The sequence below is a fragment of the Colius striatus genome, chromosome 16 (genome assembly GCF_028858725.1).
Source record: "Colius striatus isolate bColStr4 chromosome 16, bColStr4.1.hap1, whole genome shotgun sequence".
In the NCBI taxonomy this organism is placed as follows: Eukaryota; Metazoa; Chordata; class Aves; order Coliiformes; family Coliidae; genus Colius; species Colius striatus.
Window position 1 is genome coordinate 8,584,565 of NC_084774.1, and position 26,782 is coordinate 8,611,346.

Below are 26,782 nucleotides of genomic sequence, written 5' to 3' on the forward strand. Positions count from 1 at the left end.
CTCTTCAGTCAGTTTACCCCACACGCTCCTCACCTTGCAAAACCAACTCAGGCAGCCTGTGGCCATCAGCCCCCAACAAGAACAGCCATGGGATAGGAGCACAGAGGACTGGCAGGAGCCCAAGGACAAAGCCCTTGCTGTCCAGGTCAGGCACCTGCTGGGGACGGTGCCCCCGTGCTCACAGCTACTCCAGTGGAGCCGCACAAGCAATTCTGTGACTGCAAACAAGTCATTGCAGCCCCTGAACAGCAACACACTGAGAAACCAAAGGACTAGGTCAGCACCTCTACTCCCCCTCCATCAGGGCTGGGAGGAGGGGTTTGGGTTTTACAGCAAAAGATCCTTCTCCCAGGACATACTCTAGTCTGTGAGAGCTGTGTAAGGCTCCTCTGCACTGCTCCCCACAAGAGGCAGCCTTCCCTGTCCAAGCACACCCCCAGGGAGGCCTCTACACAGGGAACTTGCATCTAACCTCGATAAATAAAACCAAATGTTTATTTACACCAAAGAATTCCAACACTGGATCTTTCACATATGAAGGACAAAGTATATATACACAGCAAGGGGTAGCAGGGCTGTAACAAGGGTGCTTTTCCGCTCTCAATGAGAATATTTGTCCACAATGACTGATCTACCATCTCAGGCTAACGTCTGCTCGCTCCTTCCTCTCAGTGCATATTTACAGGACTGTGAGGTAACTGGTATTCTCACCACATGGCACGTGAGGGAGGGGATGCTGGGTGAGGCTGTGGGATGGGGCTTGGCGCAGTCTGATTTCTCCAGCTGTAAGTAGCCGCCAGCTTGTAACCTAGATAAACAATTTAAAAACAATATACCCAATAACAACCTAATCCCAGAGCTCCAAGCCAAGCAAGGGCAGGAAGAACCCTCTGTGAGAAAGGGGCTGATGAGAGCTTGGCCTCCTCTCCAGGAGCAGCTTTCTCAGGAGGTGGCTGGGACTCCCACATCAGTAACTTCATCTTTTAAGACTAAGATTCCATGCAAGGGGTGAGTTGTTACTCTGGTTGGCTCCCAAAGAGACATGATTCAATCCAATTAGGGTTTCAGACATGATCTGCACTTACTCCTTTTAATCTCGTGCCACCTCTCTCTCTCTCTCCATACTGGAACTGTCTCCTCAGCACACCCCAGCTGAGGCAGACGCAGGACATGGCCTTACAGTGAGTGGTACTTTAAGAATCCCCCTCTCATCTGCCTCATGAAGACTTGGTTTGGGAGTCTCTGGAGAACAAATACAATCCCCCCAAGTGTGGGCTCGTGGAGGAGTAATGGTGGGAACATGAAGAGAAGAGATTTCCAGCAGGATGCAAGAGCTGGGAAATGCTGTTGATTCACCTCTGTTCTTAAATGATGAGTACTCTTTTTTGGGGAGGGAAGGGGGAGGGGGCAGGGGGGAAACTGTCCAAGAAATATTCCATCTGTAGGTATTGTCAGGGAATCCCCTGAGTTACGAAAAGTTCAAGTAAAAAAAGAAAAATCAGCCTATAATAATTTTGTATATAATGACTGAACTACTATAAATCCACAAGCAACAGTTCAGACACGGTGCCTCCAAAGCGTTCATCCCCTCCCTTCCCCTGCCAGGCACGAGCTGCGTCCTGAGGAGAGGTAGAGGGGGAAACCTCTTCCCCACCTGACTCAGCTCAGGCCGTAGGAGACAGAGCCCATCACTACTGCTGGGCGCCGGCAGCAGCTGGAACAGGCATCCCCAGCGTGGTGGTGGCAGAGATGACGGGTGAGCCTGCTAGAGGTCCAAGGGGTGAAGGTGTTGGCACTGAAGAAATCCCTGGAAGAGAGACAGGGAAGCAGGAGTTAGTGTGAAACCAGCGCTGTCGCTATCCAGGGCAGTTCAGCTTCTCCAAGGAAGTGGGTGATGTCTCTGCAGGTCTGTTGGCTGCTGCTTTGTTGTATTTTCAGAGCTGCCAAAATAAGCTGAGGTTAAAGATTTGTCACTGTTCTCTGCAGCCTCTGAAGAGAGCACAGATCTGGACACACACAAGGGTGACTGAGGGGCAAAGCATGGCAGGATCACTGTCCTGACTGCTGCCAAAAAGCCCAACTGCAAATGCTTTTCAAAAGGAGACCAGAAAAGCAGGTTGGGCTGCAGCGAGGCCTCACTTATCGCACTCTCCCACCCATTCTGTGGCCTTCCTTGTCCTTGTCATCGCTCCCAGGAGATGACCTAATGCCCCACCTGCAGGACTCACCCTCCTGGCTCCTCACATCCACACACAGTGTATGCAAATGGTTTGAAATGCCACAGACCAGGCAGAGTGGACAGAACTGACCTGACATCATACTCGCACTGCTGACAGGAGTGCTGCCACCCGGCATGTTGGATGAGCCCATCCGAGCTTGGTCTTTCACAATGGGATCTAGGAAGGAAGAGCACACAACCCTTCAGAGAATCCCTGAGCAGTGGTGGTGGGAAGGGCTGCTCCAGCCCCGGCTCAGGCAGGTTCCCCTGGCTCAGGGGGCACAGGAACGTGTCCAGGTGGGTTTGGGAACCTCCCGAGCAGGAGCCTCCACACCCTCCCTGGGCAGCCTGGGCCAGGGCTCCCTCACCTCAGCACCAAAGGACTTTCTCTTTGTGTTTAGGAGAACTTTTTGTGTTCTAGTTAGTGCCTGTTACCCCTTGCCCTGTCACTGGGCACCACAAAGTGTCCCCCCATTCTGCTGATACCCACCCTTTAGGGACTTGTAAGTGTTGCTGAGGTCCCCCCCTCCCACATTGCAGAGGAAGGAACTTCAAATTCTGCCCTTCCTCATGTGAGTTCAGTCCAAGCTGTATCTCCACTTGACCATGAATTCATGGAGCTGTTTGCTCAACTCTCACAGCCCAAGATTTCAATTTTAGTAATGCTCCTGCTTGCAAAACACTGAACTCGACTATTTGCCACGGGCAAAGCACAGACCTGTGCTGTTTGTGAATTACACAAGGCCACTCACCAGCAAGGAAAAAAAAGTCAGTCAGCAAATGCTCCTCTTTTGCATTGTTACAGCTGCTTCAAAACCCTAAATACCAACATTTGCAAAACCCAGCAAGTGCTGAAAAAAACATTTACAAGTGAAAGTTAAATTTCTGCTTGCAAAAAGCAAGAGGTGTCCATACTATTCACTCAGGTGCACACTCAGCCACACAAGGAGCTGAAAGGGTCTGTTCCTCAACAAACCAAAGTCATCCGGTTTTATCTAAACACAGGAGCCTGCAGGCACTGACATGTGCTGCAATGAGCATGGCTTTAGCACCAGAGCATCTCTAGCCTGGTGCTGCTGATTCACTGGCCTGACATAGGCATGGAACACTTGGTTTCCTCACTGGTGTAGGTGGCAGTGGCCTACTTTACAGGCAGCCTCAGCTGCCTTCGTTGCAAAGACCAGTTTTCCTCCGTTGCTGTTCTTAGCTCCTATCTGCACTGCCTACAGGAAGGGAGATTCCCCAGAGGCAAAGGAAGAACTCTAAGGACAGCAGCTGGTACTTACAGAAGTAGGGGTGTTCCATGGCTTCTCTGGCTGTGAGTCGTGACTGGTGATCGTATCGCAACAGCTTGTCTAAGAAATCCAGAGCTTCTGGACTCACCAGGTGTTGGTTCTCGCTGTGGACAAAGCGCTCCCATCGCTTACGGGAGTGTCTGCAGGAAGAGACCCTCGGCTCAGGCTGGGCACAGGACAGTCACAACCAGATTCACCCTGCTCAGGATCTGTCCCTCACAGGAGCTGGGAGCAGCAGGCCTGTGGCACAGCCACCAGACCCCACAGTGTGGGCACTCCAGCTCACAATGGATCTACAGGCCTAAAATCCCAGCCTCTGCTCCTGTGCCCCTCATCTTACCTCCTTGTACTTTTGCTATGTGTCACACAACTCAATGAGGAGAAAAAACCACCTTAAGCCTCACCTCATTTTCTGCACTGTAATTCTGAGCAGCATTGCTTTGGTTTGGGTTTTTTTCTCCCCAGAATACTGAAGACAGCACTTGCCCTTCCTGCTTTATGCTCTGGCAGCTCATTCATTGTCTAAACAACATGTTTAAAACCTTGCCCCAACTTAAATTTGCAGCTAAAGGACCAAGGGAAGCACTGGCAAAAAGCACAAAGTTCAAGAATCTCAGCCCTGATTTCTTCCACCAATGTAAGTTTTTGTTTACCTCAAGGTCTGCTGACAAAGCAGTGGCTGTTGGGGACTACCCAGAGCTTATGAGCTGTTCTGGACCTTGGCTCACCTGCCCAAGATGTCATTGAAACGTGGATCCAGTTCAATGTTGTATTTGTCAATGTAGTCATACAGATCTTCTGTTCCCAGCACCTTGGCTATCCTCACCAGCTGGGAGCAAACAGAGAAAGATGTCACTGCTGGGAGGGTATGATAATGCCAGAGCTCACGTGAAGACACAGCAGCACATTCCCCTGAGAGCCTGAACTTGATCTCAGTGGCCTGACCCAGCAGACACAGGGTCATTCCATGGCTCTGACCTCCCTGGCCATATCCAAGCACAGGCATCATGAACATTACCCCGCTCACAGGCAGAGGTCAGTAACCCAAGGCAGGCAGGAGGGAGCTGCATACCCCAACTCACTGAAACCTGAGACCTTGCAGCACCACCTCCTGCTGTAGCAAGAAAATACTCAAGATCAACATGGGGGAAAGGCAAGAAGAACTATCCAGAAAAGCACAGACTGTATCTTGCAGTGAAGCACCACCCTGGAGGGCTCCAGGATGAAGGTTTGAGAACAAAAGGTCATTGTTCTCCAGTGTTTGCACATTAGTTCAGACACAGAGCACATGTTAAAAGTGTTAAGTACTAAAATTGTGGCCTAAAGGCAACACAGAGATGTCAGGATCTATATAAAACTGTACCAAACTCAGAGCTTCTACACAGGGCAGGGAGGAGTCAGAGTTTTTATACAGAGGGAAGGGAGGGTGGAGAGTGGCAGGGGCTTTCCACAGCCCATAACCTTGGGAACACCCAATCTACATATCAGAACACATCAGCTTTAATACAGCTGCTGGTAGATACCTGGAAGAAGTTACACCCAGGAAGTCATAAGCACAAAGGACTATAGATCTATGTCTATGGTTAAATCTTCTTGCACACTTGAAGAAAGGGACATGGCTTCAAATTGAGCAAAGAAGCTGTTAGAGAAATGCTTAAATTATTCTTGGGACCCCTCAGTGGAAGTGTGAGCAGGAAACTTTCATTGTGCCAAGAGAACAGAGATTGTACATGACCAGCTCTCACCTGATCATAGTTGTCATGGCCATGGAAAAATGGCTCCTTTCGGAATATCATACTAGCCAACATGCAACCCAAGCTCCACATATCCAGACTGTAATCATACATCTGTACAAAACCAGAAGGACAATTCAGTTTCTAATGAATTCAGCAGAACAGTCTCCCAATACTAACACGGTCCTCCCTCCCTCCAGTGACACAAATGGGGCTGCATCATTCTGGGAACAGAACAAAACCACCTTCATGCATCTTCATCACTGAACTGCTGTTCCTCTCAAGAGTTCCAGCTGCTCCAGCCAGGATACAGTAATGAGCAGAACAGCAGGGATCCCACTTCTATCCTTCTCCACAAAGACATTAAAGACTACTGCCTTTTCCTATTTTCACTGCAGGCTTCAACGTTATGAATCACTGAGAAACAAGTGTGGGAAAGGGAAGCAGCAGAAGCAGCAACACAGGGAGAGGATTGCGCAAGGAACACAGGCAGGTGTGGAAGTGCCTTCACTTGGAACCAGCACCATCTTGAAGTCAGCAGTGGCTGCTGTTTCCAGCCCACAGCATTTCCATAACACCAACTGCCATGAGGTGTGGGGATGGATTCATAGTTCACACAGTACAGGCCATTCCCACAAGGGCTTTGGTTCATTCCTGCACCCGACTGCAAGCGCAGCCTTGCCGAGAAGATACTCAGCAATTGTATTCCAAGACCCATGATGACAGCTCTACACTCTTCCTCCAGTCCTGAGACTACTCACTAGTGCCTTTAATTCACTGGCTTTATAGCCACTGCTTTCTATGGCACATTTTAGAGTGGACTGTCATTAGCTTCAGTTCTCAGGTATGTGGATTTCTGCTTTGCTGCCTGAAACAGCCCAGACCTTTCATATAAAAGTCAGTGACAAATCCTGGTCATTCTTACCTGATAATCTACGAGGAGTTCAGGTCCTTTGAAATATCTGGAAGCCACTCTGACATTGTACTCTTGGCCAGGGTGATAGAATTCAGCCAAACCCCAGTCTATTAGTCTAAGCTAGAAATGGTAGAAAACAAAGAGAAAGGGCTCAAGGGATGCTCCAGCTCACCACTGGCCCAACAATACCACAGGTCAGCTTGGCCTGAAGCTTATTTACAAGTCTCCCATTCTGAATTAATTTGAAGCTGCTCAGAGTATGTGGTCAGATATTGTCCCCAAACCCCTATCACCAACCAGTCCAAATAAAACACCTCTCCCTACTAGTCCTGTTTATGGGCTACATGTAACCCACTGAGACTTTAGAAGCGCAGCATATAGAACTTCATTTTCCACTATGGCATGGAAGTGCAGCTCCCCTTGAAGATGTTTGCCAGTACCACTACACAGCAGCACCCAAAAGGGATCCTAGTTTGCCAAGGGAAAAGCAGGACCCTCTCTGCCCTCCAGGCACCCCACGTTACCTTTCTGTGCTCGTGGTCAATCATGACGTTGTGAGGTTTGACATCTCTGTGCATGATTCCCATGCTATGGCAGTAATCTAAAGCCTGCAGGTGACAAACAAACACATGCTGGAGTCACAAGAACCTTCCAAGTTCAATCATATTCAGAAGTATTTCCACAGTCTAAACCAAGTCTAACTAGGCAGCAGAAAGACTGCCTAGGGTCACATCCTAGACTAGACTTGCAGAACACACCAAACACCTCTAGAGCCCTCCCTCAGAGGAAGGTCCCAGCAACAGAAGTGTTTTGACTTCAACTCATGTGCTTCCTCCTAAAAAGGGAATTTCAGAGTCCCTAAGAGTAAAGTTACTAGTCACTTCAGACAAGCCTCATCGTCAAGACTCCTGGGGAGAAAACGTTTGTTTCAGAAGAATAGACCAACACGTTGGACTCACATTAGGCCACAAAAGCAGCCAGGAGCAGTTTATTTTCTGTTTTCAGAGGCTGTCTATACTTCTGTTTTAGGATCTCATGTCATCTCACTGTAACTAAAGGCTCCACTAGCCTCAAAAAAACAGGACTAGAAATAAAGACGAACAATTGATACCGACTTCATACTTATTTTTCTGCCCAACTCTTCCACAGGCTTTCTCTTCCCTTCCCCCCCACAGTGACACTACAACCACCTCTACAGGATTATCTGAGTGTGGATCCTAGAAATAAACCAATAAAACACCAAAACACCAACTTACCTTCAAAATCTCATACATGTAGAATCGAATATCATAATCTGTTAATGTCTGGTATAATTGCTGTGGGACACAAACACATAACATCAGTGTTCAACACCCCAGGAGAATGTCACATCCCTGCTGATCCAGAGCAGCCCAGCCCTGTCCTCTGCTGCTGTGGCTCTCCAAATCCATTGGAAAGGACAATAAAGGTTTCCCCAAGGGACTTTGATGCCACAGTCTGTTGCTCTGCTTTTACAGGTCACCCATATTAACTGCTCTCAGCTCTGCTCTTGCAGCACATTCTGGTTCCTATCACTAACTCTCTCAAGCTGCACTTGCCCACACCAGCATGATGCATGATGCCTGCAGAGTGGGTCTCAAAGAGCATGCCCTGTAGCACTGGGTAGCTATTCCAATTGGCATGGCACAGTCATTCTTCTCCTAAGGCTGGTCAGTAGGGAAAGGGACAAAGAAACATTTCAGTCCCAGAAAGCCACAGAAACAGCTGTCTGCACTGCAAATGGGTCCAATGAATAGTTAATGAAATACTCAACATAAAAGCAAAATGTTTCAGAAAGACAAGCACTGATGTTCACCAAGATAACAGATTCGTCTGCTCCAAATGTTAGAATACCATTTAGAAACCTGGATTCTGATCTTGTAACCTCTGTGGCAAAGTGGTACTAAAGGACTAATTACAACCTTCTGTCCCAAGCACATCTACCTTTACAGACAGTTACTATGTTTGAAGGAAATGATTCAGTAACCTGCCTGGCCCCTACCTACTTGCTTTTCCCCCAGAAAAACTTTAGGAGTGGCTTTCAGATGGAAATATGAGAAGTTCACATCCCACACTGTACCTTAAAGTCTGTGTTGTTTACGTGTTCAAAAACCAAAGCAGGTGTCCGAGACTGAAACACAGAGAACAGTTTGCAGGAGGGTTAAGTTGAGGCAACACGATTTCACCGAGGGTCAAAAATTAAAGTACTTTTACTCCTAAAACTGCTAGGAGACCCTCTGCCTCCAACATATTTGTGATTCCCCTCAGACAGAGCCAGCAAAGTCTGCAGCCCCTGGCAGCACTGCTTGTAGAATGAATTAACTTGCCTCAAGAGTTCACTGGTGTCTCATCCTTACTGAGTGAGGGGCTGGAGGGACCTGTGGGCCCTCCAAAGGGACCTAATCAGATTAAGAGCTGATCTGATTAAGCAATTCAAAAGCAGGATTTAAGATCAGGGGAAAACAAAAAGTCAAATCAGAGCTTGAGTCAACCACAGCAACTTCACCCCTAGCCCCAGGGTACCCCCCTTATGACCCTCCCACACTCACCACAGGATCTTTGACTATATCTGCCAGCGTGATGATGTTGGGGCCGCCACGCAAGTTCTCTAAGATCTTGATTTCACGCTTGATTTTCTTCTTTTTAACAGGCTGAAGAACAAAAACCCAAAGTATAAGCACTCTAGCAAAGTCAAGCTATCCATAAGTGAGGCTATCTTTCTAGACATACAAAACCCTGACAGCTACAACACTTGAACTTCATGTGAATGAGGGTTAGGAGAAGAGTGTACATGATCTGATAGACCCAAACTTCTTAAGTGGCCTGGGGTAAATGTGGCACTAAGAGAAAACCATTGAGGTATCTGAGGGCCACTAAAAGGCATTTCACCAATCAAGGCTGTTGAATAACCTGCATCTGGGAAAGCCTCACTCAGTTGGGAAAGATATTGTACGTGCAACGGAACATGCAGAGCAGAAGTGAAAATGTTAAGGTTAGCAGTCCCTAAATCTCATTGGTGGCTTAAAACCCATTAGCTCATGGGCCTCTCTGCAGATGACAGCATGCCAGGGCACTGGCACTCACAGGAGGTGAGAATTTTCTAGTCAGCTGTTGAAGTGTTGCTTAGCTCCAAGCAAAAACAGGTTGTACCTCAGAACTTCTTTAAGATGGAGGGTAATTCCTTGCAGGCAGAGATTTGACTTAATAAGCAAGTGTAGGGCTTCCCTGAAGAGCCTCAAAACCAGAGTCTACTTCAGTGAGTCACAGCCCAAAGCCAGGCCTTAAGCGTTTCACTTTTAGAACATGGAATGTTTTAGCCCAAATGCTGCATTTCCTGGTCTCCTGATCCCCTTGAGACAGAGCTTTTTACCTTCTGCCCAATCCCCTTCTCACCTTGAGAATTTTAACAACTACTTTTTCGTTATTTGTGATGTTGATGGCTTCAAACACTTCACTGTATTTGCCCCGGCCTAATTTTCGAACGAGCTGGTAGTCATCTTGATTTCTGTGGAGAGAAAAAGTGGGGAGTTAATGAGCTCACTTATTTCCATCACCATTTACAAACTGCTGCTTAACACTAACCACTGCCTCCCCTTCCAGATTAACCAGTGTCTCACAGCTCCTGAATGGGACAAGCAGGGAGCTTCTGTTTGCCCAAGTCAGACGCATTCCAGAACTAATTTCTTCTGTAGTAGGCAACATAAGCCCAGTTGTGCATTTCAGCATCAGCAAACTCAAACTGTCTCTTCCTCCAGTCTCTGTATTTGGAAGCTACACTTTTCCTTGTATAAGGTTGTTAAAAACCAAAGCCAGTAAGACCAAGAATGTAGGTGACAGCCTGACTAAAACCAGACTAGGCACAGAACACCACTCGTGCTCAGAAGACTGTGTACATTTCAGACACCAGGAACTGGCACGAGGCTGAGGGCAGAGCTTAGCCTGGGCCCCCCTACACAAAAGCAGAAGGCAGACCTATTAACCTGGCACCATGGCTGGCTGATTCTCGGATGGTTTGGTCATGAGCTCAATTTAGACACCTCCTTCCTTCAAAACAAAGCAGCCATGTCTTTTCCAGTCACTCTCAGAGAGCTGAGCAACAGGTCACAAAATAGCATGTACCTATTCAAATCTGCTCAGTGTCTTCACTCATCCAAGTCAGAAGCAACTTCAGATGTCTTTTCACTTCCTTTCAGCCTGGCACCCAGGGCTCTTTAGATTGTTTCAGATAAGGGGACGTGTCCTGGCTATCTGGCAAAAACTCTTCAGATCAAACTCTTCAGGAAGCTGCTACAAATGTTCCTGCACTGCTGAAGACCTCAACATTTTGACAAGAAACACTTGCCTGAAGAAAAGCTGTGATGCTAACATTTGCCATGCACATCAGCATGAACAGCCTAACACAGCACCAGCTCCTGCACATCCCCTGGCACCACGACACAGGATGCTACAGGGATGGATCCTGGAGCAGAGACATCCCTAAGCAGCCCAGAGACTTACCCCCACTCAACAACGTGCGACTCATAGTCCCAGTACTCCCGGGGTCTGTGTGTGTTCACGTCCGTGTAAACCCTGGCCCTGCTCGGCACGGGTCCCGACATATCAGACAGGTTGGCAGGTGGAAACAGTGAGAGGGTTGGAATCAGAGGCTACCCAAACTGCAAAGCTGGACAGAGGATAAAGGCCACCTGCAGAGAGAAAACAAGCCAGAGGTTAAAAAACTCAAGATACTATAAAAATACTGAAGTTAATCATTAAAAGCTGCTGAGGATTAGAAGCTGGAGGCCAGCCACAGGCCTGGGATCAATTGTCATGAGCTGGGAAAGAATCCATCTGCACTCCCTCACACAGGATGGGAGTGCTTGGCCCTGCTAGCAAAAGTAACAGCCCCCTACCCCACCTCACAACTTCCAGCATGCAGTTTCCAGCTTGTGGTTCCAAAGATAACATTGTAAAAGGAAAGAAATACAAGGTGCTCTGTAGCTGACTCCCTCTTTTTGGCTCCAGAGTGAAAGCAGCAGCCATTGCCTGGAAGCTCTCCCTCACCCAGGAAGAAGCCTCGTGCCATCCCCTGTAAGCAAAACGCTCAGTTCCCTCCAGGTTGTGCAACTCTGACCTCTTGCAAGGCACTAAAAAAACCCCGAAGCTGCAAACACAGCTGACAGATGAACAAGGCCACCTGTGCAACCTCAGAGAAGCACTTTCTTCCAGGAGTTTCAACTTGTAGAAACAGGGATTTTCATTTAAACTGTTACACCAGAGCAGGAAAGGGCACTGTTTGTGTGTAGCACAGGGTGAGACTACACAGCCCTGTGCTGGGGGGACAGTGCTGGAATCCAAATGAACACATTTATTTGCTATGCTGATCTTATGCCTTCCCAGAAAAGAAGCAACTCCTGGACTGCAGGAGGAAGTAATAGCCCCATTAATCAGAAATTAATCAGAAAGGCCTAGAAAGCTGCTCAGAGCAGTTATCTTTGGCTGCCAGGATACATCAGGCACGAAGAAAATTCTAGAAGCAAATTCCTGCTCTGCTGATAACACCCTGTTGCTCACTGGAGCTCTGCAGTACTTCAGCCTGCTTCAAGGACCACAGCAGCAAAGGCTGCCTGCAAAGGAGGTGGAGGCCCCAGAGGACATAGGTCTGATGGCCTCCACTGGGGCCTCCACTGTGCCACCAGCACCAGGTTCTGCATCCAGAGGTAGAAACGCATGCACGAGTCTCTTGCCAGTGTGGGCTGAAGCCTCCTCAGGTGGTACAGATCTTGGCAGAGGGGGTTCTTTTTTGACCTACTGACACACAGACAGTGCTGAAGGCAGCTCCAGGTAGACAGGGATGCAGTAATCCAGCCCTAAGGTGAACGAGGCACACGGTTCTGTTCCAAAGTCCGCTGAGGGCTGTGCCTGAGGCCGCAGCCCAAGTGGGGTAGACAGGGTACGTCAGCCAGGTGTTCAGCTAACAGAAGCACATGGGCTATTACTAAAAGAAGCAGACTCCTCCTGCACAAAATGTGAGTCCTCTGACAGAAAACACTGTGAGGAGAGCAGGCAGCAACCATCCTAAAACCTCAAACCATTTATGTCACATGACTCCAGAGCTCCAAAGGCACACTTGGGCATTAAAAGAACGTGCCAGCTTCTCAGGAACACTGGAAGTTATTAGACTTCAAAGTTTAACCACCCAGTTTTTGTTTCTCCTCATTTCTCCTGGCACAACCCCCACTGGCTAACTCCCTCTTCCCAGTGCTTTTTGTGTAGGAACCCACTGAAGCTACACATGCCCAAGATGACATGGCAATTTTGGTTTTTAAGCACAACGTGGTACCAAGGGAGAGGCATCTGCTCCAGCTCAGGTCCAGTATGGAAGAAACCACAATAACAAAGCAAAAACCAAGCCCAGTATCTAAAGATAGATCACATTTCACAGTGGGTATTTTTTGTCACGTAGCTCTAGCCTAGCACAAGCTGTAGGTTGTAGCAGACTGCTCACAGAGGGCTTTTTCAGGAAACCATTGATTGTAGCTTCTAAGAATGGTCCACAATGCCTATTTACCAAGGCAGGTCTTATTGTCTGCTGTTCTCTACACAGGAAGAGGAGAGAGTCTGCACAGATAATTTGGCTTTAAAGCAAACAAAGTCCCATCCATATGCAAGCTTGCCCTGCCTGAAAGCTTCTCACTCTCTCTGCTCCAAACTGCTGAGGAATTTGTATCTATTTTGCTTTCACTGCCTCTAGACAGAGAATTTTGCACTGGATCCAAGGCTTTGACAGAAGGGACTGACACAAATAAGGGACACATAATGGGGACAGGTGTGTTCAGGCAAAAGTCAGTATTGAAGGCAGGAAATCTACAGCACGAGCAGAGATTGTACCTGGATGAGTGCCTGGGGTTTGTTAGAAAAGATGAGTTTGGTTTCTGCAGAACCCAAACAGAACATGTCACTTATTAATTTCTGCATTAGTGACAGAATCACACAAGAATTTACATTTGGAGAGACTGCTAAAAGTCATCTAGTCAAAGCAGACCTCATTAAATCAGATTGCCACGGCCAGAGTAGTCCTGAGCATCTCCAAAAATGTTAACTTCTGCTGGCAGGGAAGCACTTAGAGAGGAAACATAACCATGAGCTCAGGCAAAATAGGAGAGGTGACACAGAGATGAAGAAAAAGCTCCCAGTTACCATCCAGCACAAGCTGTTCAATGCCAGGGCTTGCCTGGCCAAGGACAGAAGCCAGCTCTTCTGTTGTGGCAGTCGTGGTGACATCCCTTGGGAAGACATCACGGAACGGCTCCCAGGCAGCAGCTGTGCCAAACGAGGACGAGGCACATGTGTCAGAGCTTGCACTTCCCACCCAGGCCTACCCTTAAAAAAGCCATTTAACTATTAGCAAACTGCCAATTAGCTCATCTCTCATGCCAGCCTGCTTAGCAGAGCACCCACTGGACCCTGTTCACCCTGTGTACTAAAGGCAAAGCAAACCCCAGGAACACGGGGGAGTGCAGCGCTGCCTGTGCTCCTGGCAGCTGCTCTGCAGGACTGCCCGAGAGCTTCAGTCCAGAGACAGAAACAATTGTGCTGCCACCATACAGGAATTTCTTAATTGGAAGGTTTGTTAATTAAAGAGATCAGCTCATAAACATCTGAACTATTCTAACAGTAGCCCACTGGCTGAGCAGCTGGGTAAGTTAGGCTTTTTGTGCCCGAAGTGCAATGAAACAGTCAAAAGTCTCTTACTGTTTACTTTGAATTTGATTTTCAAAACATGTTAATTTAAACCAGTCACCACTTCTCTCCTTTGTAGAGGGGGATTTTGTCACCCTTACAGTGCACTCTAATCCCAAAGGCAGCCCCTGTCCTCACAGAGGGCTGGATTTCTAACCCAGGATCTGCACTCACAGCACCTATTCCCAGTTCCAACAGGAATTTCCCGAGCCCTCTGTCCTTCCAGATGTATCTGCTTGCAGCAAGTAGCAACAAAACACAGAAACCTATGCAAAATAGTTTCTGAGAAAAACACCTATTTAGCCTCTAGTAACATTTTTTTTAGTCAAGGATAACCGAGAACCTGGAACCTTTTTTCCTCCTTTTCAATGGAAATGGTTTTTGGCACAGAGCTGCTTTCAAGCACACGGTTCTTCGCTCAGAACCTTACACCAAAGAAGTTGCACCAGTATGATGCAGCACACACAGAGACTCTCAGTAAGCCCAGAGCTACCCAGAGGACTGGTGTTCTGAGGAAACTGCAAGTGCTAGCCAGGCAATGACCTTTGTGGGCAAGGTCTGAGTATAAATAATGCACCCAAGAACACGAGCACTGCTTGACACCAACCTCCCTGCGGCTGCTCTAACAGCACAACTTGCCCTCAGTGGGGGCAGCGCACAGCAAAGCAGTTCCAAGGTCACCCAGTCTGAGCAGAATGAACCTGGTGAGCTGTGGTGAACGCCACACAAACACAGTCATTACCAGCGCCTCACCTGAGCTCAGACTCAGCAGAGAGCAGCCTCAAAGGACTGAGAGAAGTTGCACCAAGCCAAACTCAGAGCCATTAGAACATTTTTGCCACTTCATCCACTCCAAACGGACTGTCCCAGACAACCTCACCTTGCTGCCAAGGAGGACACGAGATGCACAGATTGGTCAGACAGCTCTAGACTTTCCTCTCACTTCTACTTTCCCCACGTAAGCTCATTACCTGTGGCGACTGTGACAGACTGAGACTGCAGACAGGCTCAGACAGACGGCAGCCGGGTCAGTTTGGGAACACAGAAGCCCTGTGTCAGCTAAGAAGAGCAGAATTGCAGCCAATAGCCCCGAATAAAAAGGATACTCCTCTTTTTTATCCCCAACTGCAAGGGAGACATCACCTTTCACAGCAAACGGCTCAAACCCAACCTCAATGTGCTTTGTTAGGGAGAGGAGCCATGACAATTACCAGACAAATGTCATTATGCTTCCCCTCACCTGGAAGCCTCTCAGGGAAGGGGCACTCCAGAGTTTGGAGACTATCTAGTGCTGGATAGCCACCACTGGCATTACGAGATCAAGACATGCTTAAATCCTACAGTACCGTCTGCTGGCAGCCAACACTAATAAAACTCCAGCTCACCTTTAACAGAGCATATAATAGTAGCCAACTGCATAAAAAATATGTTCTGTCTCACAAAAGAAATCTGATTTGCCTGTTTGCATGATGCTGGAACTGCAGCAGTAAGAGTGTGGAACAGATGACCTCCAGAAGTCTCTTGCAACCTATATATTTCTACGATTTTACAGCTGAAATAGAAACAAGCCTGGATAACACTGACATTTTACATCCTCTCCTGAAGGCCATTTGCCTACTAAAGGGACAACACTGATAAAAAAAGCAGATTTTTAAATCTAATGGAGTTCATTCTCTTAAAAAAAGAAGCAGAAACAGTTGTGATGAATTCAAAACATCACCAGTCAAAAGAGTTGACAGGTTTAGAGAAACTGGAAGAAACATCTTGGAGCAATTCTGGACTAGTAAAGTCCTCACATTGAGACCAGTTCCTCCATCAGCTTCACCAATTCCTCCCCTGAACTTCTTGCTGCTGGTGCAGCAACCGCCCCTTGGAATGAGGGTTGTGAATGATACAGCCACCAGACTGATCATGGAATAGTTTTGCTGTAACTCCTTTTTAAATGGCAACCTCCACAGTGCTGGGGAAAACTGAACTCTCTCACTTCACAGCCACAGAAAGCCACGTCTGTCACATCTGACGCTCTCCAGGTTGCTCGAGCAGCATCTCTGGTGCTCACATGCTCTCCTAGCAGGTCTCTCAGTCTTTGTTTTGTTCAGACTTGTAACAGATAAATTTTAGAGACCTTACACAGTCCCTCTGCAGTTATCCAGCACCTCAGTGTAGCTGCACAGCTGTCCCTTGCAAAAATGCAGTGTGGCAACAGCATGTGAAGCTGGGGCAGAGCCCTGGGTGAGATTTTCTCCAGCAGCAGGAAGCTGCCAGTGGTGGGAATGCTCCTCACTGTCTCCTGAGAGACTTTATACATAACAGTCATCTTGAAAAGCTCTGCTCTTCCCATTTCTCCCCAGAATCACAGACTCTCCCCCACACTTTCAGAGCTAAACTAGTCCACAGCACACAGAGCAAAGAGAAAGCTTCTCCTGGCAACACCTGGTAACTTCTGAAGAGGAATGTCTCAGCACCACGACAGACTCCCCATAGCTCACATCAGGTCAACTGGCAGAGTCCTCTGGAAAGTTCTACCTTCCTAATTACTGCTAAGTGGCACAGTTGTTTTCCTCATTAATTAGCAGCCAGGCCAATTATTCAGCTGATTTGACCCCAATGGTTCACATACAAGGGGTGATTTGGCCAGACATTGGACAACTGAACTGGATCAACCACCCGTAAAAGTTACAGGGTTTTAGTTGATCTGATGATGCAATTCCTAGAGGCAGGAACAACTGGAAGAGGCAAAGGACAAACCAGAGTATGCTGCATGTAACCATTGGGGAAACCATTTGCTCCCATCAAGCAGGCAATGCACTACAAACCATCTCCACCCTCCAGCTGGCAGCCAGAAGGCTCTGCAGTGGGCACTGGTGCAAACCCCTGCCACACAGTACAAGCCCTAACAATGCTCTAAGAACTCACCATTATTAACACAAGATGAATCTAGTTACAAGTTCTGAAAATCAAATGGAAACAAGTAGCTCTTAACTCCAGGAATCAGTATCCACTGTGCATTGGGAACCCCAACACAAAGCAGCACAAAACCAGCCAGGCAGCTCTCCCAGACACCAGCAGTGATGCAAATACAGGGACTGAGACTTTCATACCTCACAGCAGCATTGAGGAGATAACTGAAGCCTGGTGAGCAGAGCCCTCACCACCCAGGGTAACCTAGCAGGGACACCAGCACTGAACCCACTGTCACTGAGCCTAAGCAGCCCATCCTCGCTGTCAGCCACCTACAAGGAGGAGTGTGTCCATCTCCACAGCATCTTCCACCCCTTGCAATCACCCAGGGAAGCCACTGTGCAGCAGTCAGTCATGGCTTAGGACGAGTACACAGTTACAAGGCTGGTGAGATGCATATGTTGGACATATGCCTGGATGTCAAATGTTCTAAAACACCAAAACTTGTAACTTCCAATTTGTAAACTCGGTGCAAATGAGTCTGGATGCTGCACAACCTCCTCAGTGAGCTGTAAGCCCTCTTCTTCCTTCTGGAGTACCATCAAAGTGCTGCTTAATCCGCAGAAGGCCAGGCTGGAATCCAACAGCACGCTGGTAGCAGGGAAAACCGTGACAAAACTCGTAAGAGAAGGAACACTGCAGCAGCTCTGTGCTGGAAATTAATTTGTTGTGTGTGTCCACGCTCATCCATTTTCAGAACACTAAAAATAAAGATTTACTGACAACTCATGCACACGTGTGGAAAGATGCACTGAGAAACTGCCTTCTCTGAGGGCTTTGGCAAGAACACAGCAGAGGCACCATTTCACCTCTCTGGACACGCAGGAGGATTTGGGGGCACTTCTTCACAACGTGGCAAGACCTCTCCCACCCAGCAAAAGCAACTTCTGGCACCTAATTTTCTGCTAACAGCACAGAACATGCTGGACTCTCCCTACACTTTGCTTAATTAAAAAGAGAGTACTTTACCCTTTGGTTGTTCCAGAAGGTGCATGGGGAGAGGCCTTAACTTCTCTGCAAAAGTTAATATCTTAATATCTTCATTTCTTTGTAGAATTGCTGTTAACACTTGGAGACACAACTGGCACCTGCAGCCAGATTCCACCAAGATGATTCTCCACTTCCATCCAGCACATGTTTTAACTGCCATTCACTTCAGGTAAATTGCCATAATATAATTCAGCTGTTGGGCTGAGCAGCTGGATAGCCTGCAAATGGTACCATTCCTTAAAAATCAGCAGTCAGTGACAATAAGGACACAGCCTAACCCTCTTTGGAAAAAGAAAGGGATTGAAATGGTAGCCTCTGAAGTATAAGCCTGTATCTTGTGTCTGCAAAGAACTCCAAGGTCTCCCTTGTGCTCTTCAGCTTCCCAAAGCAGCAGCATGAAATGGATAATACAATCATTGGTTTGAATAAAACTGCCCAGAACAGGCTGGAAAAAAGGAGCAGGTTTAGATTCACGTCAACTCATGCTGCTCCTGGGATGCCTGGCCAACAGAAGATGGCTGTGAACCACCGATCCTATGCCCACACCAACAACCCCATTTCTTATCAGCCTCTCCTATGACTGAGAGATTTGGCCCTTGGATGGGAAACAGGCTCCAAAAACCAGCTTGTAACACCCCTCTGCTTTCCACCACAGCGCTACCACCAGTTCAGAAAGCTGTCATATGCAGCTCTCAGCTTCAAAGAGCTTTTTGTAGGCCCAAAGAAAAGCTCTTTTTCTCCCCTTACTCCAGCACAGTCAGCAAAGCTCCTGGAAGGAGAGATCCAAGCTCAGAAAAAAACATCCAAGAGTTCTCTTGCAGTCAACACTAGAAGTCTGCAATGAGACTGAGGCATAGAGTCCTTCCTGGTCTTAAAAGCCATGGGGTTTACTCTCTCAAGACCCTTGTGGGACAATAAAATCTAAGATGGCATCAATCTCACCCAGACAGTTTACAGAGCAGATACCTTAATGTAAGCAATTCAATAATGGAAGTGACAGGTTTGGTAACCCAGAAATAAATCCCTGCCTCTTCAGAAGTGTGACATGAAATTAATCACACCATCACAATGTCACCCATTTGCTTCTCCTGTCTTCCTTTCCCTCATTCCTCAGAGGACATGAGGGAAAGACAAAAAGGGAAAATTAATTCTGTCAGGAGAAAATGCACACAAAGAATTCAAGCAGAAGGCAGGAGGACATCCACCACTTAATAAACTGGGGAAAAGTTCCCTCCCTGTCCCTTTTAATGCAGTAGGAACCATTTCTTTCTCTACAGCTCCACAAGTCTACAAGCACCTTCCACCACTCTGCATTCTCCAGATACCCATCTCAAACTATTCCATGTCCATGTCCCTAACCCCCACTACCTGGTAATCTCAAACCCCAAAGTATTCCCACATCTCACCTTCAGAACACAGTATTTTACCAGCTCTTGCCCCCATGAACCCCACTCACAGCCTGCATCTTCCTTCTGATATCCCATCAGCTTCTTCCAAGTGTTGCCCCTGTACAACACCAAACCTGTCATCACACACTCCACAAGCTGGTTTCCTACATCCACAGTTGCTAGAACCTGCTGCCAATTTTCCCATCCCTCTTCCAAAGAGCATTATCCCCAGCAGAACCCATTTCTTCTCTATCTACGAGCCCACCTGCCCTGCTCAACCCCAAGAGCCTGTTCTGGCTCTGCCACTGGAACTTTCTGCTTTCACCTCCAGTATCTGCCTCTCACCATATTCTTCCACACTCTGTGCCCTACCCCGGACTTGCAGCCCCACAACATGGGTGGGTCTTCACCTGAGGGTGGAAAGCTGCCCAGAACATGGCATGGGACATCCTTCTGCTGATGGGAGCCACAGCCTATTCCAGTTTTCTTCCTCCAGTTACAGCCACAGTGTCTCCACAGAGGATGTTCCACCGTTGGGATGTTTCACCCAGGCACGGCCTTGTCCTGCAGGAACTGCAGCATCACCCTAGCCCTAGTTTTAGGGTTCATTTAAGGAGCTGACCAAGCTTCACACTTTAGGCAAATCCTGCCTGAAGTCTCCCCAAGCTCAGCCTCCCCCCTCCTGGCACAACCTTGGTCCTTTTACACATCATGCTGAGATGAATGCACGGGCTGAGCAACCTCCCTGCACCCAAATCCAGGCGGGCATAGCCACCTCCAGCGCCCAGGCCCATCAATGGGATGGTGTGAACACCAGCTCTCAATATTTTGAGCAACTATTACATGTTTTAAAAGAGAGAGCAAACTAAAACCCTGCCTGCCCCCAAGCAGAGAGCCTGACTCCCTGTGCTGCTGCTGTTGCCTCAGTCCCCCGTGCCAGGCACTCTGCCCAAGCTGACGTGGGGCATGCTGAGGACAGAGCTTGCACGGCCCAGGGGAGCACATGTGGGGCACCCCACACAGACTCATACAGCACCTCCCTGGCATTTCCCAGAGCCCAACATGGTGTCAGGTTTGAAGAGCACAAACCCCACACGGTCACAGACCTCTCTCACCCATCCCAGGGCTTGCCACGGGCACGAAGGACTGAAACACTCAACAGCACAGACTCAGGAGCCATCAGCTCAGCTTGGAGAAGGGAGGCACTTGCCCTCCTAAGTGCCCTCACAGAGCAACTACTGCTGTCAGCAGAAAATATACCGATGACTGAGTGTTCATAATCCAAACTTTATTGGTTGTACCCAAAGCCCTTAGCAAGAGAGAATAATGTAATCTGACAAACAACACGCAAGGAGTTTCATAATCTTATCTGCCCTTTCGTTTACAAAGCATATTTTACCACCAGTCACACAGCCTGTTGCCCCAAGGCACAATTAACTTAAATTACAGCAGGGGTAAAACTGACCGCGGCTGCTTTCAGAAGAAAAGACTGTCTGGTGGGGAAATCTGTGAAAGCCACTTTCTCCTCCACCCAGAAAGGCCCAGAACAGGGTCCCTGCACGGCTGGGGGCGGGGGCAGCAAGAACATCCAGGCCTTTCCCTGCCACTCCGCGCACCCCGCATCCCCCTGTTTTATTGGGCAGGGCGGGGAAAAGGCGAGACGGAGCCTTTTTAAGTAAATAACACCCACAACGCCTGAACGTGCGAACGGGGCGAGCCGGGGGGGGAGGGGAAGGCCACCCTCGCGCGGGGCCCTGCCCTTCCCGCAGGGCCGGGAGCGGCGGGCGACCCCCCAGCCGGTGCCAGGCCAGGCTCCGGGCAGCCGGGGCGGCCCCCACCCCGCGCCCCATTCTCCCGGGGAGGGCACAGAGCCCCGCACGGCGGGTAGGAGACGGCAGGCACTGCCCCGAGCGCCCGCTCCCCGCCCCGCCACCGCCCGTCCCCCCTCCTCAGCGTCACCGGGCCGCCCCCCCCTCACCCCGCGGCCTGTGGCTCCTGAGGGGCGGCCCCGGCCCCTCAACCCACCCCGTGCCCGCAGCTGGGCGGGGAAGGAGGAGACGCGCAAGAGCCGCGGCGGCGCCTCGCCCCCCCCTCCCCGGTCGCCCCTTCCGCCGCGGGACCTCGAGAGAGGCGCCGGAGCCGCCGGTACCTGCCGCGGCCGCCCGTTCGCCGCCCGCCCGCCGGCCGCACACAGACAATATGGCGGAGGCACAAGGCTCGGCCGCCAGCCGCAGGGACCAGAGCGAGGCGCGCCGGAACCGGAAACTCCGCCGCTCGCCGTGCGCGCGACGTGCCGTGGCGGGAGGGGCGGAGAGCGCGCGCTCGTCGGTCACGTGGGCGGCGCGGCGCGGGGGCTGATGGGGGATGTAGTCTCCGCCGTGTGGGGGGGGCTGGGCTTAGGGGGGGTGGGGGTCGGGCCGCGGCCTCGCTCCGCGCCCCCACCGCGCCGTGCCCCGGCACAGCAGCCTCGGGCTCGCTGCGGGAGGCGAGAGCCGGCGGGGCCCGGCGCGCAGCTCGGCCCACCCGTGTCGGCCTCCCGCGGGGCCCGGCGGCGGCTCGGGCCGTGCTCGGCGGCTCCTTGCGCCCGGGGGTCCCCGTCCGGCTCCCTCCGGGGGGCTCCCGGGGGGCCGCTGCTGGCCGCCGCCGCCGCCCCTCCGCCGGGCTATGCACGGGGGCCGCCGCCAGGTGGCAACTGCGGCCCGCGGAGCCGCGCCGGTTTCCCCCCAAATCCCATCCCCATCACAGCCCATCCTCTCCCATCCCTGCCCCGCAGCCCGGGGGTCCCCAGGCCCTGTGGGCTCAGGGGCAAGTGCCTTGAATAAAGACCAAAAGATGGAGCGAAGTCCCCCGTGTGCTTCATGTCCGTCGTGTTTTGTGTTTGCTGAGATACCCGCCGGGGTGCACAAACGGCTGAGAGACTCGAGAGGCCTCAAGCTTTTCAATTAGAACTTGTGGAAGCCAATTGCTTTGCAGTTTTAACTAGCAGAAGGTAATTAACCAAAAACACCGAGACAATACGGATGCTGCACGTGCTGGGAAGGAAAGTTCAGCTCATGTACACCAAGAAAACAGTCACCAGAGGGTCCCAAAGAGCCTGGAAGGTCACCACAGACTCTCACAGGAGGAGACACTGCAGAGGTGTGCTTCACAAAGATGCAAATACTCTAATGAGTCCCATGAATATCATGGGTATGTTTGTGGATATGTAACAGCCCAACACAAGCTCAATGCCCACATCTGGTGGAGCGATCCCGTGTGTCCCTTCTGAAACCCCACAGCGAGTTTTGGAGAGACTCTGCTTACCTGACTGGTGTCTTGACTGTGGTGGAGTTGCTGGAGGGGGCTCTTCCCCCCTCATAGCTGGGGGCTATGCTGAGCCCACCCCTCTGCCAGGGCCTGCTGAGCTTCACTAACTGCATTCCAGGCTTTTAGCCCCCGCTGCCTGCTGTGCAGCCCATGAGAATGGCTTTTCCCCCAAAGGTTGGCCCAAGTAGCTTGCCCACTGACTCCTCAATCACAGGGGTGACTCTATGGGAGATGGAAACGCTTCGGGACACAGCCTGACCCCTCTGCTCCTGCCTCTGAACCTGCACCGAACCCCCTGGGCAGGGCCGGTGTGTACCCAAGCTCAGGGCACCCTCTGCATGGGGTTTGCTGGGGACACACAGCCCTGTGCTGGTCACTGCCCTGCCACCACCAGACTCCAGCCGAGCACTCCCCTTAGAGCCCTCCAGCACGTGTGTGTGTGTGTGTGTGTGGCACAGGCAGCCAGGAGCCCACCCACCTCCCCAGAGGCTTCCCCCAGCCACAGCCTCACAGAAGGCTGAGCAGGACCCCTTGTCACCCGCGGCTGTGGGAGCGTCCCCCGCGGGAGGTGCCGCTGGCCCCAGTCTCACAGCCCCTCACCCCAGGTCACTGCCATTAGGTAAAGGAGCAGCTCGTCCTGCCGGGGGTATCTCCCTCTCGCGCTTTCCTTGTATTGTACGGGCCTGGGTCATCGAGGAAATCTTACAGGTCCTTCTGCTGCCGAGTGCTGGCGGGGGAAGCCCGGCCCCCTTCCCCCCATTGTCAGCGGCCCGGCCGTATCCTCGCTGCGAGCCCCGGCCTCTAAATATAGCTCTTTGTCAGGCGATTGTTCCGACACCTTCGCGGCGGCATTGACGTGGGCTGGAGCGGGACAGCGCTGGGGTAGGTGGAGGGGAAGGGCTGGAGGTGCCCCCCGGGACCGCTCCGAGGATTTGCCGCTGATAACGGCCCCGTTGTTGTGGGGGAAATGGGCTCCCGGCGCGCGGCTGCGTGCCCGACGCCTTCCCGTGCCGCCTCCAGCCCTCACCTGTGCCAGCCCCTCTGCCAGCTCTGCGCCGGACACCCAGCCCGGGGTCTCCGTGTAGGGGAATGTCCTCGGTGCATGGAGGGGTTGGAATCCCCCTGGACCCCTGGCTCACACCCTAGTACCACCCCCTGCCCCGCTCACCCCAGTGCGGCCAAGGCATGAAGGGGTCTGTCCCATCTGGAGAAGGGGCTGTGCTGCAGCAGGACAGAGCTTGAGCCCCTCCAGACACTCCTTTGATAGCTCCCAGCCCCTGCAGTGCCCAGAGCAACCCTGAACCCGCTCAGAGGGGCCCCTCGTGCCGCACAGCCCCGGGAAGAGCCCCCTCACCCGCTGTCGGCTGGAGGTGACCGTCCCCACGGGCCCCTCTCCTGCCCAGCCGCCCCAGCTGCAGAAGCAGGATTTTATTTCCCAGGATCAGGTCTGGATTAAAATAACCTCCTGGCCCAGATCCCTGTTCTGGTGTCACAGGAGATGCCACGTTTGCTGCCAGCGCTGCCCAAACCTCAACCCTCCAGGCTGCACATCCCCGTGACAGCGACGTGCCTGTCCCCTGCCTGGCACTTGAGCACATCTGTGTCCCTCTCCCAGCCATGCCAGGCCACACTGGCTCTCAGGGATGCTGGTCCTGCTGTCCCCAGGCCAGGTTGAGCCCCCAGGGGCTGCCGCCTGTGGGGCAAGGCACGGGGCCAGCCCCTCTCTGATTATACCCCCAGCGCTTTTTCCTTCTTCTTCCTTAATTTACTGAGTGCTAAGTCCAAATATTACAGCTTCCCCTCCGCGCCGCTGGTTACGCAGGCGGCCCCCGGCCGGGCATTGTCTTATTGTTTGCAGAGGGAAGCTCCAGCGGGAGATTAACCTGGCGTTCACCTCGTGCTGCAGCTTCACACCCTGTCCCGCTGGCGGGGCTGTGTCCCCGGGGACTGCGGCCGGTGAGGGGTCCTGGCGGGGCAGGCGGCTCCGGGGGTCCTGCGCACGGGGGGGCTGCGGCATGGCGGGGGCAGCGGGGCTGCAGGGGCCCCGGTGGGGTGATGAGGGGATGGGGGTGTCCTGGGGGTCTCATGCAAACTCTTTGCACCATTCCTTCCCTGAGGACCCTGGCAGGGTGCTGGTAGGGTCAATAGAGTCTGTGTCTGCTGGCATGGGGAGGCAGGGGCTGCCTGGCACTGACCCCTGGTCTGCCTATCCCATCCCATCCCATCCCATCCCATCCCATCCCATCCCATCCCATCCCTGGCTGCCCATCCCTCCCTGGTGCTTCCCTCCACCTTGCCCTGGGCAGCAGAGCCCTGTCCCCTTGTCCCCATCAGCTGCCATCTAGACCTCAGGGATGGCTTCACAGCCTTTGCTCAGGTCCTACAGAGCCAGGAGTGACCTGTGACACTTGGTTGATAGCTGTGGTTGCTGCAACAGGGAGGATGCCATGGGCACTGAGAGGCTGAGCTTTGCTCTGATGGTGCACACGCTGGGGTCTTTGTCCTAAGCCTCGGCTCTGGAGAGAGCCCAGGGATGGCCAGGCAGCACCCAAAGGTGTTGCCAAAGGGCAGGGCATGAGGAGAGCTGAATCCCAGGGCTGAAATCTGCCCTTGTGTCCCCCATCCTTGGCTGACTCTGTTTGCTCAGCTGGCGTGGGCTCAGGCTCAGACACAGGCTCCTCTGCCACATCCTGGGGGCTGTGAGTGGGAGAGTGGCACTGCCATCGACCACAGGCTCTGCTGGACCCCTCTGCCCTCTATCCTCCCACATCCTACAGCCACACTCCCTCCTGGATCCCCTCTGCCCTGGCTGTGGTGCACAGCAGTGCTGGGGGTCCAGACCCCTCCTTTGCTGGGGACTGAGCTCCTGCCTGAGCCCCCTTCCCACGGCTCCTGCAGCTCCTGCCCAGTCAGATCCAGCCCGGCCATCCCTGTGCCGGGCTCTGGCCACGGGTGCAGCCCTGCTGCATTCCAGCCTCGCTGGCCCAGCAAGGTTAAACTGTGGAGAGGCTGAAATATTTGGGAGGGGAATGGAGAAGGGAAAGGGGAGAAAAAAAAATCTATAAAAAGAAAGTTTAAAAACACAAGTTAAAGAAAAAAAATCCCAGGCAGGGAGTGCAGCTGCGGTTCTGGTTCCAGTTCCCAGGTGATGTCAGGCCTGGAGCCTCTCCAGCCCCGGCCCCTCAGAGACGGTCTTTGTGGGTTCAGCACTGAGTGTTTTTCCTTCCTGAGACTCGGGGACACCTTCCTGTCTCAGAGAAAGCGGCCAAGAGCCTTTCCAAGGGTGTCCGAGTGCAGGAAGGGGAGAGGATGGGAGGGGAGAGCGAGAGATGGGGCTGCGGCGGCCGGGGGCCATCGGCCGTGGTGGGCACGGCACTCATCCTGCACGGGGCAAAGGGGCACCCAGCTCCCACCAGCACAGAGGGCTTCAGTGCCTCTGAGTCACTGTTTCCCTCTCCCGGTACTGGGAGAGGCTGGAATGTGCTGGGACCCACAAGCTTGGCACTGGCCCATGCTGGGACCCGTGGGCTTGGCACTGGGATGTGCTGGGATCCGAGGTCCCAGTGTGGGGACGTGCTGGAGTCCACAATCCCAGCACTGGGACTTACTGGGTGCACAGCTCCTGTGCTGGGACACGCTGGGACCCATGGCTGTTGTAGTGGAGCTTGCTGATACTCTGATCTCTGGCACTGGATCACGCTGGGATCCACGGCCCCAGCACTGGGACACGTTGCAACCCATGGCTGTTACATCGTGGCTTCCCAGGGCTGTGGTCAGCTCCTGCACTGGGACTTACTGGGACCCATGGCCTTCATATTGGAGCTTGCTGGGGCTCTAGCCACTGGCACTGGGACATGTTGGGGCACTTGTGCTCAGCTCTGGGACACCCTGGCCCTTGTGTACTCAGTGCTGGGACCTGCTGTGCCCCCAGCACTGGGACCACCAGCTCTTGCTGGCCTCCCAGGGCTCCCGAGTCACTGCTTCAAGGGGATGGTTCCCTTTCATCTGCAGATCACAGCCCCCTCCCCCCGGGCTGCCCCTGCCCCCCGATAAACCCCAGGGCAGGGATTCTGTGTCCTGGGCTGTTTGGAGAATCTCACGGCTGTTTATTGGGGTCTGGGACACATTAGCCACGCTGAGAACAAACCTCTCCCACCCACCCCGGTCCCTGCCTGGGACCAGCTCTCACAGCTGCACCGTGCTGTCAGCTCCATAAATCAAACCCGGGGGGAGGG

The 26,782-nt window shown here is 51.8% G+C and overlaps 1 protein-coding gene across 3 annotated transcripts; it reads right to left on the reverse strand.

Moving 5' to 3' along the window:
- Positions 1–472: 472 nt before the first annotated feature.
- CSNK2A1 (casein kinase 2 alpha 1) lies at positions 473–21,494 on the reverse strand. 3 transcript variants are annotated; one of them, XM_062008835.1, is made up of 13 exons: positions 21,391–21,494; positions 10,678–10,865; positions 9,574–9,685; positions 8,730–8,831; positions 8,261–8,311; positions 7,419–7,478; positions 6,687–6,770; positions 6,172–6,282; positions 5,259–5,360; positions 4,242–4,342; positions 3,505–3,653; positions 2,310–2,396; positions 473–1,807 (listed from the first exon to the last, which is right to left on the reverse strand). In XM_062008835.1, exons 2-13 carry the CDS (start codon positions 10,776–10,778, stop codon positions 1,692–1,694), a joined length of 1,176 nt encoding a protein of 391 aa, XP_061864819.1. In that variant the 5' UTR covers positions 10,779–10,865; positions 21,391–21,494; the 3' UTR covers positions 473–1,691. The 3 variants fall into 3 exon arrangements, with proteins under 3 accessions (XP_061864819.1, XP_061864820.1, XP_061864821.1); XM_062008836.1 differs by lacking the exon at positions 21,391–21,494 and adding an exon at positions 21,267–21,289; XM_062008837.1 differs by lacking the exon at positions 21,391–21,494 and adding an exon at positions 17,833–17,852.
- Between the last annotated feature and the right edge of the window lie 5,288 nt (positions 21,495–26,782).